General features: G+C 44.1%; 1 protein-coding gene across 3 annotated transcripts in view; it reads left to right on the top strand.

Annotated features, from left to right (window-relative positions):
- nlgn3a (neuroligin 3a) overlaps nucleotides 1–17,500 on the top strand; it is a 429,434-nt gene that overhangs the window by 137,129 nt on the left and 274,805 nt on the right. For all 3 annotated transcript variants that reach the window (XM_071411753.1, XM_071411755.1, XM_071411754.1), the window contains one exon: nucleotides 1,029–1,178. In XM_071411753.1, the coding sequence (XP_071267854.1) occupies nucleotides 1,029–1,178 (150 nt within the window). The remainder of the gene's footprint in view (nucleotides 1–1,028; nucleotides 1,179–17,500) is intronic.

Here is a 17,500-nt window from a genome sequence, read left to right as displayed (position 1 = left end):
TATTATACTATATGTAGTATATCCTGTTTCATATACTGTACTGTATTATACTATATGTAGTATATCCTGTTTCGTATACTGTACTGTATTATACTATATGTAGTATATCCTGTTTCGTATACTGTACTGTATTATACTATATGTAGTATATCCTGTTTCATATACTGTACTGTATTATACTATATGTAGTATATCCTGTTTCGTATACTGTACTGTATTATACTATATGTAGTATATCCTGTTTCGTATACTGTACTGTATTATACTATATGTAGTATATCCTGTTTCGTATACTGTACTGTATTATACTATATGTAGTATATCCTGTTTCATATACTGTACGTACATACAACATGTACAGTGAGCAGATAAACATAGCATAGTCTATTAGCTCATCACTGTCAACAGTGATTAGCATAAGCAGTGTTTATTAGCTGTGTCAGGTATGTTGTCAGAACAGATCAGGCTCTTTATTTGGAAACCAACGGGTCTTCTGGGGGCCAAAACAAGACACAGATTGGATTATAAAGCTGTAGTTAGATTCACCTGAGGAGAATTCTAATGTACTGTACAACATCCAGCTTGCATCGCCAGCCCAAGTACTCTTGACTGGTGACAGATTCTCCTCCCCCCCCCCCCCCCCCCCCGACATAATGACTCAGCATTTATCTGGTTTTCAATGGAAGTCAAATCATGACAAAATGACATAGTCCAATCTGTTTCTATCCGCACTGGCTAGTTGACTTGGGGTGCGTCTGAAATGGCATAATTTTCCTTATATAGTGCACTACTTCTGTCCAGAGCCCCTGGCCAAAGGTAGTGCACTATATAGTAAATAGGGAGCCATTGTGGACAGATCCCTAGACTTAATCCCATCATAGAGTAGCTGGTACCTGGGAGGTGTCTGTGTGTGTCTGTGGTGTTTCACCCACTGCTTTCTGTCTGAGTGTTTGAGTTTAACCCCTTGCTGCTCTGGACGAGAGAGAGGATGGCAATGTGAATGTGTTAATGGTAAACAACTCTTCCAGACATTCGAGACACCGGGGCCAAACCGGTGATGGTGTACATCCACGGGGGATCCTACATGGAGGGGACCGGGAATATGATCGACGGGAGCATCCTGGCCAGCTACGGGAACGTCATCGTGATCACCCTGAACTACCGCGTCGGAGTACTAGGTAAGGCTCTCTACCGCTAACGTCTTTGGTCATCTTTTCTACCATCGCTCTGCTGATGTTTTTGGAGCTTTTCTCTACGATCTGTTTTCCTGTGACAGCCCTCAGAGGAGGCTGGTGGGAGGATCTATAGGAGGACCGGGCTCACTGTAATGGTTGGAATGGAATGATGGAACGGAGTCCAACACGTCCTACACATGAAAATGACATGTTTGACTCTGTTCCATTTACTCCGTTCCTGCCATTACAGTGAGCCCATCCTCCTATAGCTCCCCCCACCAGCCTCCTCTGGTAGGTCAGATATGTATGTTGTTGACATACGTACGTACGTTAACATGTAAAGGTGTTTGCTTGATGCTGTTTACCCAATGTTGGATACCATGCTTGCTGCTATTATACAAAGAGGAGTAATTATTGGGTGCACTGTGAGTGTTTTTCTGTTGCTGGGTGAGGAATAAATGAAGAAATTATTGTAATGAGAGTGGAAAAAAAGACTTGATGGGATGGGCGTGATACCAGAGAGGATTTAGAGAGAGGGAGAGAGCAGGGAGGAGAGAGAGAGGGAGATGAGTGTGTGAGAGAGGGAGAGAGCAGGGAGGAGAGAGAGAGGGAGAGCGAGAAAGAGAGTGAACTAAAGAGCTGGATTGGCTGAGCAATAGAGGAGGAACAAGACTGGTACAGAGAGTTTAAGAGAGAGGAGAGAGAGAGTAAATGAGGCAAGAGAGAGAGAAGCAGAGAGAGAGAGAAGCAGAGAGAGAAACAGAGAGAGGAGAGAGAATAAATGAGGCGAGAGAGAGAATCAGAGGGAGAGAGAGACGCAGAGAGAGAGAGAGAGAGAGAGAGAGAGAGAGAGAGAGAGAGAGAGAGAAGCTGGGAGAAAGAAGCAGAGAAGGAGAGAGAAGCAGAGAGAGGAGAGAGAATAAATGAGGCGAGAGAGAGAATCAGAGGGAGAGAGAGACGCAGAGAGAGAGAGAGAGAGAGAGAGAGAGAGAGAGAGAAGCTGGGAGAAAGAAGCAGAGAATGAGAGAGAAGCAGAGAGAGGAGAGAGAATCAGAGCTGGGGCTAAGGGGCTGAGCTGAGAGGCTGTTGGGAGGGCATTGACTAACAGCTGAATCTCCTCTCACAGAAACAGCTCCATGGAAACCACTGCAGTTGCAGCGAGCAGCAATACAAAATGGAGTTTGTTAGCCAACACACTATCAGAGCTCTCTCCCTCTCTCACACACACCAGCACACATGCAGATGTACACACACACACACACACACACACACACACACACACACACACACACACACACACACACACACACACACACACACACACACACACACACACACACACACACACACACACACACACACACACACACACACACACACACACACACACACACACAAGCAAAGCCCTGTAGATATCCCTCTCTCTTTCTGTTTTCATTTGGATGCTCTGATGGAACATTGTTCCACCTCTTACTAACTGTCACTGCAAAATCATATTGGGGTTTTTTGCATTGGTAGATAGATAATGCTGTTTCCACGGAAGCAGCATTATTGTTGTTGTTGTTTGTGCTCAGTTGACTCCCCAGTATTTCTTTGAGTCCAGAGCTGAGGAGAAATAGTTTGTTTGATATGGTGGATATTAAGGCGTAAGTGCATAGCTAAATCACAGAGGTCTACATACAGTTGAAGTAGGAAGTTTACATACACCTTAGCCAAATACATTTAAACTCAGTTTTTCACAATTCCTGACATTTAATCCTCGTAAAAATTCGCTCTCTTAGGTCAGTTAGGATCACCAATTTATTTTAGGAATGTGAAATGTCAGAATAATAGTAGAGAGAATGATTTATTTCAGCTTTTATTTCTTTCATCACATTCCCAGTGGGTCAGAAGTTTACATACACTCAATTAGTATTTGGTAGCATTGCCTTTAAATTGTTTAACTTGGGTCAAACATTTTGGGTAGCCTTCCACAAGCTTCCCACAATAAGTTGGGTGAATTTTGGCCCATTCCTCCTGACAGAGCTGGTGTAACTGAGTCAGATTTATAGGCCTCCTTGCTCGCACACGCTTTTTCAGTTCTGCCCACAAATGTTCTATAGGATTGAGGTCAGGGCTTTGTGATGGCCACTCCAATACCTTGACTTTGTTATCCTTAAGTCATTTTGCCACAACTTTGGAAGTGTGCTTGGGGTCATTATCCATTTGGAAGACACATTTGAGACCAAGCTTTAACTTCCTGACTGATGTCTTGAGATGTTGCTTCAATATATCCACATAATTTTCCTCCCTCATGATGCCACCTATTTTGTGTAATGCACCAGTCCCTCCTGCAGCAAAGCACCCCCACAACATGATGCTGCCACCCCCATACTTCACGGTTGGGATGGTGTTCTTCGGCTTGCAAGCCTCCCCCTTTTTCCTCCAAACATAGGAACCAGAGGACCAGAGAACATTTCTCCAAAATGTATGTTCTTTGTCCCCATGTGCAGTTGCAAACCGTAGTCTGGATTTTTTCTGGCGGTTTTGGAGCAGTGGCTTCTTCCTTGCTGAGCGGCCTTTCAGGTTATGTCCATATAGGACTCGTTTTACTGTGGATATAGATACGTTTGTACCTGTTTCATCCAGTATCTTCACAAGGTCCTTTGCTGTTGTTCTGGGAACGATTTGCACTTTTCGCACCAAAGTACGTTCATCTCTAGGAGACAGAACGCGTCTCCATCCTGAGCGGTATGACGGCTGCGTGGTCGCATGGTGTTTATACTTGCGTACTATTGTTTGTACAGATGAATGTGGTATCTTCAGGCATTTGGAAATTGCTCCCAAGGATGAACCAGACTTGTGGAGGTCTACAATTATTTTTCTGAGATCTTGACTGATTTCTTTAGATTTTCCCATGATGTTAAGCAAAGAGACACTGAGTTTGAAGGTAGACCTTGAAATACATCCACAGGTACACCTCCAATTGACTCAAATGATGATTAGCCTATCAGAAGCTTCTGAAGCCATGACATCCTTTTCTGGAATTTTCCAAGCTGTTTAAAACCACAGTCAATTTAGTGTATGTAAACTTCTGACCCACTGGAATTGTGATACAGTGAATTATAAGTGAAATAATCTGTCTGTAAACAATTTTTTGAAAAATGACTTGTGTCATGCACAAAGTAGATGTCCTAACCGACTTGCCAAAACTATAGTTTGTTAACAAGAAATTTGTGGAGTGGTTGAAAAACGAGTTTTAATGACTCCAACCTAAATGTATTTAAACTTCTGACTTCATCTGTACATTCAATTTGGGGGCCTGGTGTTGATAGAGGTGAGAGAGTTCTATCGAGTCAGTCATCAGGACTGTGTTGTCTGAGTGTTCTCTGTTCTACTGAGTCAGTCATCAGGACTGTGTTGTCTGAGTGTTCTCTGTTCTACTGAGTCAGTCATCAGGACTGTGTTGTCTGAGTGTTCTCTGTTCTACTGAGTCAGTCATCAGGACTGTGTTGTCTGAGTCTTCTCTGTTCTACTGAGTCAGTCATCAGGACTGTGTTGACTGAGTGTTCTCTGTTCTACTGAGTCAGTCATCAGGACTGTGTTGTCTGAGTGTTCTCTGTTCTACTGAGTCAGTCATCAGGACTGTGTTGTCTGAGTGTTCTCTGTTCTACTGAGTCAGTCATCAGGACTGTGTTGTCTGAGTGTTCTCTGTTCTACTGAGTCAGTCATCAGGACTGTGTTGTCTGAGTCTTCTCTGTTCTACTGAGTCAGTCATCAGGACTGTGTTGACTGAGTGTTCTCTGTTCTACTGAGTCAGTCATCAGGACTGTGTTGTCTGAGTCTTCTCTGTTCTACTGAGTCAGTCATCAGGACTGTGTTGACTGAGTGTTCTCTGTTCTACTGAGTCAGTCATCAGGACTGTGTTGTCTGAGTGTTCTCTGTTCTACTGAGTCAGTCATCAGGACTGTGTTGTCTGAGTGTTCTCTGTTCTACTGAGTCAGTCATCAGGACTGTGTTGTCTGAGTGTTCTCTGTTCTACTGAGTCAGTCATCAGGACTATGTTGTCTGAGTCTTCTCTGTTCTACTGAGTCAGTCATCAGGACTGTGTTGTCTGAGTGTTCTCTGTTCTACTGAGTCAGTCATCAGGACTGTGTTGTCTGAGTGTTCTCTGTTCTACTGAGTCATCAGTACAGGACAGTAAGGTACAATACAGGGCAGTAAGGTACAGTACAGGACAGTAAGGTACAGTACAGTACAGGACAGTAAGGTACAGGACAGTAAGGTACAGTACAGGGCAGTAAGGTAGAGTACAGGACAGGACAGTAAGGTACAGGACAGTAAGGTACAGTACAGGACAGTAAGGTACAGGACAGGACAGTAAGGTACAGTACAGGACAGTAAGGTAGAGTACAGGACAGTAAGGTACAGTACAGGACAGTAAGGTACAGTACAGTACAGGACAGTAAGGTACAGTACAGGACAGTAAGGGACAGTACAGTACAGGACAGTAAGGTACAGTACAGTACAGTAAGGTAGAGTACAGGACAGTACGGTACAGTACAGGACAGTAAGGTACATGACAGTACAGTAAGGTAGAGTACAGGACAGTACGGTACAGTACAGGACAGTAAGGTACATGACAGTACAGTACGGTACAGTACAGGACAGTAAGGTACAGTACAGGACAGTAAGGTACAGTACAGGACAGTAAGGTACAGTACAGTACAGGGCAGTAAGGTACAGTACAGTACAGGACATTAAGGTACAGTACAGGGCAGTAAGGTACAGTACAGTACAGGACAGTAAGGTACAGTACAGGACAGTAAGGTACAGTACAGGACAGTAAGGTACAGTACAGTACAGGGCAGTAAGGTACAGTACAGTACAGGACAGTAAGGTACAGTACAGGACAGTAAGGTACAGTACAGGACAGTAAGGTACAATACAGGGCAGTAAGGTACAGTACAGGACAGTAAGGTACAGTACAGTACAGGACAGTAAGGTACAGGACAGTAAGGTACAGTACAGGGCAGTAAGGTAGAGTACAGGACAGGACAGTAAGGTACAGTACAGGACAGTAAGGTACAGTACAGGACAGTAAGGTACAGGACAGGACAGTAAGGTACAGTACAGGACAGTAAGGTAGAGTACAGGACAGTAAGGTACAGTACAGGACAGTAAGGTACAGTACAGTACAGGACAGTAAGGTACAGTACAGGACAGTAAGGGACAGTACAGTACAGGACAGTAAGGTACAGTACAGTACAGTAAGGTAGAGTACAGGACAGTACGGTACAGTACAGGACAGTAAGGTACATGACAGTACAGTAAGGTAGAGTACAGGACAGTACGGTACAGTACAGGACAGTAAGGTACATGACAGTACAGTACGGTACAGTACAGGACAGTAAGGTACAGGACAGGACAGTAAGGTACAGTACAGGGCAGTAAGGTACAGTACAGTACAGGACAGTAAGGTACAGTACAGGACAGTAAGGTACAGTACAGGACAGTAAGGTACAGTACAGTACAGGGCAGTAAGGTACAGTACAGTACAGGACAGTAAGGTACAGTACAGGACAGTAAGGTACAGTACAGGACAGTAAGGTACAGTACAGGACAGTAAGGTACAGTACAGGACAGTAAGGTACAGTACAGGACAGTAAGGTACAATACAGGACTGTAAGGTACAGTACAGGACAGTAAGGTACAGTACAGGACACAGGACAGTAAGGTACAGTACAGGACAGTAAGGTACAGTACAGGACAGTAAGGTACAATACAGGACTGTAAGGTACAGTACAGGACAGTAAGGTACAGTACAGGACAGTAAGGTACAGTACAGGACAGTAAGGTACAGGACAGTAAGGTACAGTACAGGACAGTAAGGTACAGTACAGGACTGTAAGGTACAGTACAGGACAGTAAGGTACAGTACAGGACAGTAAGGTACAGTACAGGACAGTAAGGTACAGTACAGGACTGTAAGGTACAGTACAGGACAGTAAGGTACAGTACAGGACAGTAAGGTACAGTACAGGACAGTACGGTACAGTACAGGACAGTAAGGTACAGTACAGGACAGTAAGGTACAGTACAGGACAGTAAGGTACAGTACAGGACAGTAAGGTACAGTACAGGACAGTAAGGTACAGTACAGGACAGTAAGGTACAGTACAGGACTGTAAGGTACATAGGCAAGATGATGGCTTCATTACTAACGGCTTAGATTGTAGAGACTTCATCTGTACCATGTCGCTCTCCCAAAGGTTTGGTTGGTGCCTAAAACCAGTGAATCCTGATAAGAAACAAATGTGATTGGTCCGCCCTCAAAAAATATGTTGCATAAAAAAACGTATCTCATTTTTAAAACTTAAAAAAAAAAAAATATTTTGATTGTATTATTTGAGATGATTTTAGACCAGAGAGACATCATAGGTAGACATCAGAATATATTGGAGGACAACCAGACCATCACTACAAGTACAGTACAAGGTCTCTCTTGTAACATAGATTGTATCTGCTGACTAACCAGGGTAAATGAATGTTCAATACAAATATAAGTAAGAAATCAAGTTGTACATCCTGGTCATGTCCTCTAACAGTTGGCTGAGAAGAGGAGTCCTGACCTTGGATTTTGGCAGGACTCTGAGCCTTTGTTAATTTTTGATGCATTTAGAAACAGTAATTAAGTCTTTCCCTATGGGAGGGGGAAATTGACATGCTCTGGAGAGCCAGTGACTAATTATATGAGTAAAGAGCAGAGATACAAGATACTCCCCTCTGACTGCCACTCATTACCATTAAAGAGACAACAACCTAGGATTAAAGAACCACACACACACACACACACAGGGATACACATAAGGACGCACACACACACACACATGTACACACATGCTTAGAGATACACACACACACACACAGTCAGGGTCACACAGTCAGGGTCACAGTCAGGGTCACAGTCAGGGTCACACAGTCAGGGTCACACAGTCAGGGTCACACAGTCAGGGTCACACAGTCAGGGTCACACAGTCAGGGTCACAGTCAGGGTCACACAGTCAGGGTCACAGTCAGGGTCACAGTCAGGGTCACACAGTCAGGGTCACACAGTCAGGGTCACACAGTCAGGGTCACACAGTCAGGGTCACACAGTCAGGGTCACAGTCAGGGTCACACAGTCAGGGTCACAGTCAGGGTCACAGTCAGGGTCACAGTCAGGGTCACACAGTCAGGGTCACACAGTCAGGGTCACACAGTCAGGGTCACACAGTCAGGGTCACACAGTCAGGGTCACAGTCAGGGTCACACAGTCAGGGTCACACAGTCAGGGTCACACAGTCAGGGTCACAGTCAGGGTCACACAGTCAGGGTCACACAGTCAGGGTCACAGTCAGGGTCACACAGTCAGGGTCACACAGTCAGGGTCACAGTCAGGGTCACACAGTCAGGGTCACAGTCAGGGTCACACAGGAATCAATGGGCTGGGGGAGGAAACAATATGTTCATTTTGTAAATAAACATCTTTATCCCAACTGGACAACCATGACCAAATACAGAGTTCAGTTTGTATTTGTATTTATTATGGATCCCCATTAGTTCCTGCCAAGGCAGCTTCTCTTCCTGGGGTTTATTATGGATCCCCATTAGTTCCTGCCAAGGCAGCTTCTCTTCCTGGGGTTTATTATGGATCCCCATTAGTTCCTGCCAAGGCATCAGCTACTCTTCCTGGGGTTTATTATGGATCCCCATTAGTTCCTGCCAAGGCATCAGCTTCTCTTCCTGAGGTTTATTATGGATCCCCATTAGTTCCTGCCAAGGCAGCAGCTACTCTTCCTGGGGTTTATTATGGATCCCCATTAGTTCCTGCCAAGGCATCAGCTACTCTTCCTGGGGTTTATTATGGATCCCCATTAGTTCCTGCCAAGGCAGCAGCTACTCTTCCTGTGGTTTATTATGGATCCCCATTAGTTCCTGCCAAGGCAGCAGCTACTCTTCCTGGGGTTTATTATGGATCCCCATTAGTTCCTGCCAAGGCAGCAGCTACTCTTCCTGGGGTTTATTATGGATCCCCATTAGTTCCTGCCAAGGCAGCAGCTACTCTTCCTGGGGTTTATTATGGATCCCCATTAGTTCCTGCCAAGGCAGCAGCTACTCTTCCTGGGGTTTATTACGGATCCCCATTAGTTCCTGCCAAGGCAGCAGCTACTCTTCCTGGGGTTTATTACGGATCCCCATTAGTTCCTGCCAAGGCAGCAGCTACTCTTCCTGGGGTTTATTACGGATCCCCATTAGTTCCTGCCAAGGCAGCAGCTACTCTTCCTGGGGTCCATCAAAATTAAGGCAATTATACAACATTACAATGCGTTCATTACAGAATGCACAGCACACTAAGTGTGTGCCCTCAGGCCCATACTCCACTACCACATATCTACAACACAAAATCCATGTGTACGTGTTTATTATAATTCTTTTGTCACCTTTATTTAACCAGGTAGGCTAGTTGAGAACAAGTTCTCATTAACAACTGCGACCTGGCCAAGATAAAGCAAAGCAGTGCGACACATACAACAACACAGAGTTACACATGGAGTAAAACAAACATACAGTCAATAATACAGTAGAAAAAGTTTATATACAGTGTGTGCAAATGAGGTAAGATACGGATAGGTAAGGCAATAAATAGGCCATAGTGACAAAATAATTACAATTTAGCAATTAACCACTGGACTGATAGATGTTCAGAAGATGAATGTGCAAGTAGAGATACTGGGGTGCAAAGAGCAAAAAAATGTAATTAATAAATAACAGTATGGGGATGAGGTAGTTGGATGGGCTATGTACAGATGGGCTATGTACAGGTGCAGTGATCTATGAGCTGCTCTGACAGCTGGTGCTTGAAGTTAGTGAAGGAGATATGAGTCTCCAACTTCAGTGTGTGTAGAGTGTGTATAGCGACTCTAGTGTGTAGCATCAGGGTCCCACTTAGTGTGTTCTCCATATGAACTGGATCACAGTGGTGTCCCCCCCCCCCCCCCCATTTGTGATTAAATATTAAACCTGTAATTAACCTGTAATTAGTGATGGGGGAACAATCTATCCACTAGAGCAGAGTAATTGAACACTGACCCTACGAGGTCCGGAGCCTTCTGGTTTTCTGTCCTACCTGATAATGTAATTGCACACTATGATATTACCGGCCGCAACTGATATGGTGAAAACAATGTGTGGGGTGACAGAGGCACAGAAACTCAGATCAATACCTTTGTCAGATAACACTGTTTTACAAATCATTTATGGTATTGCTAGCAATCAAGAGGAGAATGACTGCTATTCACAAGGACATATTGTTCTGTCTCACAACTCCAGAGCATTAAAGGGCACACGGGATGTTCAGTGTGCTGCGTGGCTATACTGATTCCATGGCATCGAAAGGTGGACTTTTGTACAGATGGAGCTCCATCTATGGCAGGACAGCGAGCAGGCCTCTACACTCTAGTTATGAATGAGTCTCCCTCTGCCATATGGACACATTGTATGATACACCCACTGAGCGATAATGGATACACCGAGAGCACCTTGCGGCAAAAGAGCTGAGCACATAACTCAGAGATATACAGTACTGCAGCAGATAACTTGAATTGTAAACTACATCAAGCCACATCCAGTGTGTTCACGCCTGTTCTCAAAACTATGATATGGGATCAGAGATGACAATGTTCTATTTCACACCGAGGCTTAGTGGTTATCGAGGAGGAGTGTTGGAAAGATGTTTCTCGTTGAGAGAGGAACTGTTGTCTCATTCACACCGAGGCTTAGTGGTTATCGAGGAGGAGTGTTGGAAAGATGTTTCTCGTTGAGAGAGGAACTGTTGTCTCATTCACACCGAGGCTTAGTGGTTATCGAGGAGGAGTGTTGGAAAGATGTTTCTCGTTGAGAGAGGAACTGTTGTCTTATTCACAACGGATGTAAAAAAACAACCTGACTTGGTTGACTTGCTGTGTCATAAAAAGAAAATGTCTCTCCTTCTCTATGTAACAGACATATTTGGGGAACTGAACGAACAACGCACGCATGCATGGGAAATACAAAAACATTCTACAGATGAGTGACCAAATCAGTGGATTCAGAGGAAAGAATTCTTATAAGTGAGATTCTTTCAAAAGCCAACCACGCCCCCTTCGCTCGGCTGTGCATGTTTCTAACAGAAAATAACATGAAAGCCAACCATGCCCCCTTCGCTCAGCTGTGCATGTTTCTAACAGAAAATAACATGAAAGCCAACCATGCCCCCTTCGCTCGGCTGTGCATGTTTCTAACAGAAAATAACATGAAAGCCAACCATGCCCCCTTCGCTCAGCTGTGCATGTTTCTAACAGAAAATAACATGAAAGCCAACCATGCCCCCTTCGCTCGGCTGTGCATGTTTCTAACAGAAAATAACATGAAAGCCAACCATGCCCCCTTCGCTCGGCTGTGCATGTTTCTAACAGAAAATAACATGAAAGCCAACCATGCCCCCTTCGCTCAGCTGTGCATGTTTCTAACAGAAAATAACATGAAAGCCAACCATGCCCCCTTCGCTCAGCTGTGCATGTTTCTAACAGAAAATAACATGAAAGCCAACCACGCCCCCTTCGCTCGGCTGTGCATGTTTCTAACAGAAAATAACATGAAAGCCAACCATGCCCCCTTCGCTCGGCTGTGCATGTTTCTAACAGAAAATAACATGAAAGCCAACCATGCCCCCTTCGCTCAGCTGTGCATGTTTCTAACAGAAAATAACATGAAAGCCAACCATGCCCCCTTCGCTCGGCTGTGCATGTTTCTAACAGAACACAGCATCAGTAAGTGTCCCACACGAGTGATGACTGCTCACCTCCAATGCTTGGAAGAGCAGTATAGGACCTACTTCCCAATCCGTTTGACTGTGATCCTGGCTCAGTTGACATGCCGGTAAGTGAAAATCGAACAGCTGATCGAGCTGTCATGTGACTGAATGCATTCACAGGTCAATATGGAGGAATAATACCCTGTTGTCTGCCTCTGAGGATTAATGCCACGTTCAAAACAACTATTTGTATTTTTTCGAGTTCCTAGTTGTCTTGAAAGCACCATAAAACTCACGGTGCCCTTCACCAGCTCACATCTGCGTGAAGCTGGATTCAGTCTTGTCTGCATTAAAACCAAACATCCATCCCTGTTGGATGAGACAGCAGAGATGAGGTGCGCACTGTCGACCACACCCCTTGACTTTGAGGAGCCGCGACGCGACTTGCATCAAGCCACACCCATCTCATTAGTGGTGGTGAGATAAGATACATTATGTCAGATTCATTTGCGTTTGACTGTCACAGCCCCAGATTAAAAGTATGTGATGGTGAGTTCAGAAGACAGAAATACTGTTAGAATGTTTTTCAATTGACTCCCAAATAAAAAAGTAATCATTGTCTGTTAATTACATAATTATTTTCACATAGTTGGGGTCGCGATACTTTTTTGATATTAAAATGGGGCCGTGGGACAGAATAGTTTGAGAACCCCTGCACGAATATCATTTTTCACTCCAAGTAACGGTTCTCTCGTCTTTATTTTTTGCTATGTAGTTAACGTTGTAGTTAACGTTGTATTTAACTATATAGTTAACGTTGTAGTTAACGTTGTAGTTAACGTTGTAGTTAACGTTAGCTAGCGCAGGTTAGCTGTACCTGCGCCAAAGCTCTGGTATTTCTCCTTCTCTAGCTTGTTCTCCATCTTCTTTTTAAATGGTGAGCCATCATGTTTTCAGCATTTTCATTTCCATGTTTGATCAGAACTTGTTTTCTCTCTTGTCCCTCTGCAGCAGACATGGTGAGCAATATATTTGGAACATCAATTCGGAATAAAATCGCAGTATCGAATTACAATACATATAGAATTGTGAGAATCGTGAGAATTGCAACACATATCGTATCAGCACATTAGTATCTTGATCATTTTGTATAGTGAGGTCCCTGGCTACTCCCAGCCCTACCTGTAATAAATTCCCCTACGTTGTTTCCACGCCTTACACATCTAAATGGGGAAAGAAAGGCAGAGATATGAAACTTTTCCAAACAGAGCCCCAGGAGGGTAGCGGAGTCCTCACTTTGAAGACATAATTACTGTCACAGTAGTGGAGGAGAGAGAGGAGATAGAGGGATGATAGGAGAGAGAGAGAAGAGAGATGGATGATAGGAGAGAGAGGAGATAGAGGGATGATAGGAGAGAGAGAAGAGAGATGGATGATAGGAGAGAGAGGAGATAGAGGGATGATAGGAGAGCGAGAAGAGAGATGGATGATAGGAGAGAGAGGAGATAGGAGAGAGAGGAGATAGAGGGATTATAGGAGAGAGAGAAGAGATATGGATGATAGGAGAGAGAGGAGATAGAGGGATGATAGGAGAGAGAGAAGAGAGATGGATGATAGGAGAGAGAGGAGATAGAGGGATGATATGAGAGAGAGGAGATATAGGGATTATAGGAGAGAGAGAGAAGAGAAATGGGTGATAGGAGAGAGAGAAGAGAGATGGATGATAGGAGAGAGAGAGAAGAGAGATGGATGATAGGAGAGAGAGGAGATAGAGGGATGATAGGAGAGAGAGAAGAGAGATGGATGATAGGAGAGAGAGGAGATAGATGGATGATAGGAGAGAGAGGCGATAGAGGGATGATAAGAGAGAGAGGAGATAGAGGGATGATAGGAGAGAGAGGAGATAGAGGGATGATAGGAGAGCGAGAAGAGAGATGGATGATAGGAGAAAGAGAGAGAGATGGATGATAGGAGAGAGAGAGAGAGAGAGAGAGAGAGAGAGAGAGAGAGAGAGAGAGAGAGAGAGAGAGAGGGGGAGATAGGAGAGAGAGGAGATAGAGAGATGATAGGAGAGAGAGGAGATAGAGAGATGATAGGAGAGAGAGGAGATAGATGGATGATTGGAGAGAGAGAGAGAGAGATGGATGATAGGAGAGAGAGAATAGAGATGGATGATAGGAGAGAGAGAAGATAGAGGGATGATAGGAGAGAGAGGAGATAGAGATGGATGAGAGGAGAGAGAGAGAGAGAGAGAGAGAGAGAGAGAGAGAGAGAGAGAGGAGCGAGATGGATGATAGGAGAGAGACAAGATAGAGGGATGATAGGAGAAAGAGAGAGAGAGATGGATGATAGGAGAGAGAGAGATGGATGATAGGAGAGAGAGAAGATAGAGGGATGATAGGATAAAGAGAGAGATATGGATGATAGGAGAGAGAGAGAGAGATGGATGATAGGAGAGAGAGAGAGAGAGAGAGAGAGAGAGAGAGAGAGAGAGCGAGAGAGAGAGGGATGAGAGGAGAGAGAGAGAGAGAGAGATGGATGATAGGAGAGAGAGAGAGAGATGGATGATAGGAGAGAGAGAGAGAGAGAGAGAGATGGATGATAGGAGAGAGAGAGAGAGAGAGAGAGATGGATGATAGGAGAGAGAGAGAGAGAGAGAGAGAGAGAGGTGGATGATAGGAGAGAGAGAGAGAGAGATGGATGATAGGAGAGAGAGGAGATAGATGGATGATAGGAGAGAGAGAGAGAGAGAGATGGATGATAGGAGAGAGAGAAGATAGAGGGATGATAGGAGAGAGAGAGAGAGGGATGATAGGAGAGAGAGAGAGAGAGATGGATGATAGGAGAGAGAGAGAGAGAGAGAGAGATGGATGATAGGAGAGAGAGAGAGAGAGATGGATGATAGGAGAGAGAGAGAGAGAGAGAGAGAGAGATGGATGATAGGAGAGAGAGAGAGAGATGGATGATAGGAGAGAGAGAGAGAGAGAGATGGATGATAGGAGAGAGAGAGAGAGATGGATGATAGGAGAGAGAGAGAGAGAGAGAGATGGATGATAGGAGAGAGAGAGAGAGAGAGAGAGAGAGATGGATGATAGGAGAGAGAGAGAGAGAGAGAGAGGTGGATGATAGGAGAGAGAGAGAGAGAGATGGATGATAGGAGAGAGAGGAGATAGATGGATGATAGGAGAGAGAGAGAGAGAGAGATGGATGATAGGAGAGAGAGAAGATATAGGGATGATAGGAGAGAGAGAGAGATGGATGATAGGAGAGAGAGAGAGAGAGATGGATGATAGGAGAGAGAGAGAGAGAGAGAGAGAGATGGATGATAGGAGAGAGAGAGAGAGAGATGGATGATAGGAGAGAGAGAGAGAGAGAGAGAGAGATGGATGATAGGAGAGAGAGAGAGAGATGGATGATAGGAGAGAGAGAGAGAGAGAGAGATGGATGATAGGAGAGAGAGAGAGAGAGATGGATGATAGGAGAGAGAGAGAGAGAGAGATGGATGATAGGAGAGAGAGAGAGAGAGAGAGAGAGAGAGATGGATGATAGGGAGAGAGAGAGAGAGAGAGAGAGGTGGATGATAGGAGAGAGAGAGAGAGAGATGGATGATAGGAGAGAGAGGAGATAGATGGATGATAGGAGAGAGAGAGAGAGAGAGATGGATGATAGGAGAGAGAGAAGATAGAGGGATGATAGGTAAAGAGAGAGATATGGATGATAGGAGAGAGAGAGAGATGGATGATAGGAGAGAGAGAGAGAGAGAGAGTGAGAGAGTGGAGTGGAGGAGAGAGAGAGAGGAGAGGAGAGAGAGAGAGAGATGGATGATAGGAGAGAGAGAGAGAGAGATGGATGATAGGAGAGAGAGAGAGAGAGAGATGATGGAGAGAGAGAGAGAGATGGATGATAGGAGAGAGAGAGAGAGATGGATGATAGGAGAGAGAGAGAGAGAGAGAGATGGATGATAGGAGAGAGAGAGAGAGAGATGGATGATAGGAGAGAGAGAGAGAGAGAGAGAGAGGATGGATGATAGAGAGAGAGAGATGGATGATAGGAGAGAGAGAGATGGATGATAGGAGAGAGAGAGATGGATGATAGGAGAGAGAGAGAGAGAGATGGATGATAGGAGAGAGAGAGAGAGAGAGAGGTGGATGATAGGAGAGAGAGAGAGAGAGATGGATGATAGGAGAGAGAGGAGATAGATGGATGATAGGAGAGAGAGAGAGAGAGAGATGGATGATAGGAGAGAGAGAGAGAGGAGATAGATGGATGATAGGAGAGAGAGAGAGAGAGAGAGATGGATGATAGGAGAGAGAGAGAGATGGATGATAGGAGAGAGAGAGAGAGAGAGAGATGGATGATAGGAGAGAGAGGAGATAGATGGATGATAGGAGAGAGAGGAGATAGATGGATGGATGATAGGAGCCAGGTAGAAGAGAAGACGTAGAATGGACCTTATTTAATTAGAATGGGAATGTTGGTGACTTTGGTCGAGGATATATCCTCTTCTCTCTCACAGAGGCACCCTTCACATTCTAACAATACATTAACAGGACAGTGAAAGTATGATTTAAGCTGTCATAAATTGGTATTGAAATATTGAATAGGCTAACTGCAGCCTGCCCTTTTCACCTTTTAAACTGATCATGCTTTGTTAATGGCAGTTCCATCTGGCTTCTCCACAGATAGACATGAAAAATAATAACAATTCCCTAATTTACCACATTGTCTCCATTAAATGAACTAAGATGAATTCAGACGGTTGTATTTGCAGGAGTTGGTCATTATATTATTAATACATTTCTTTGATTGCCCAAGAAGGGATGTGTTAGTGGGGTGGTGGAGGTGGAAACCTGTATTATTGAGAGAAAGAGCTGAAAGCACTATCGTTAGAGTTGTCTGGTCTGTTTACTACTTTAAATTAATTATCTTGTCTCAATTATTCCCTCATCCCTTTAAGCTGCCTAATTAAAAGAGCGTTCATTTTTTCATTAATATTGTTTTCTTTATTTATTTATCAATTTTCACTTGAAATTCTACGGCCCCGGCTTTGAATCTGAATTAAGTTTTGCAGCTGCCAGTATTCAAATGAAGGGAGTCCTGCTTCTATACTTGAGGGGGAAAGAGATGGAAAGTTACAATCAGGGTTACATCTTTTCCCTTGTTTTTCCTCTCTCGTCTGCTGGGAACAAAGTGTTTAACTCTTTAGTACTATGTAGCAAATATAGAGCAAATACAGTACCAGTCAAAAGTTTGGACACACCTACTCATTCAAGGGTTTTTCTTTATTTTTATTATTTTCGACATTGTAGAATAATAGTGAAGACATCAAAACTATGAAATAACACATATGGAATCATGTAGTAACCAAAAAAGTGTTAAACAAATCCAAATATACACTGCTCAAAAAAATAAAGGGAACACTTAAACAACACAATGTAACTCCAAGTCAATCACACTTCTGTGAAATCAAACTGTCCACTTAGGAAGCAACACTGATTGACAATAAATGTCA

Source organism: Salvelinus alpinus, chromosome 7 (assembly GCF_045679555.1).
Source record: "Salvelinus alpinus chromosome 7, SLU_Salpinus.1, whole genome shotgun sequence".
Classification (NCBI taxonomy): Eukaryota; Metazoa; Chordata; class Actinopteri; order Salmoniformes; family Salmonidae; genus Salvelinus; species Salvelinus alpinus.
Note: the sequence above shows the minus strand (reverse complement) of the source record. Positions and strands in the feature narration are given on the sequence as shown.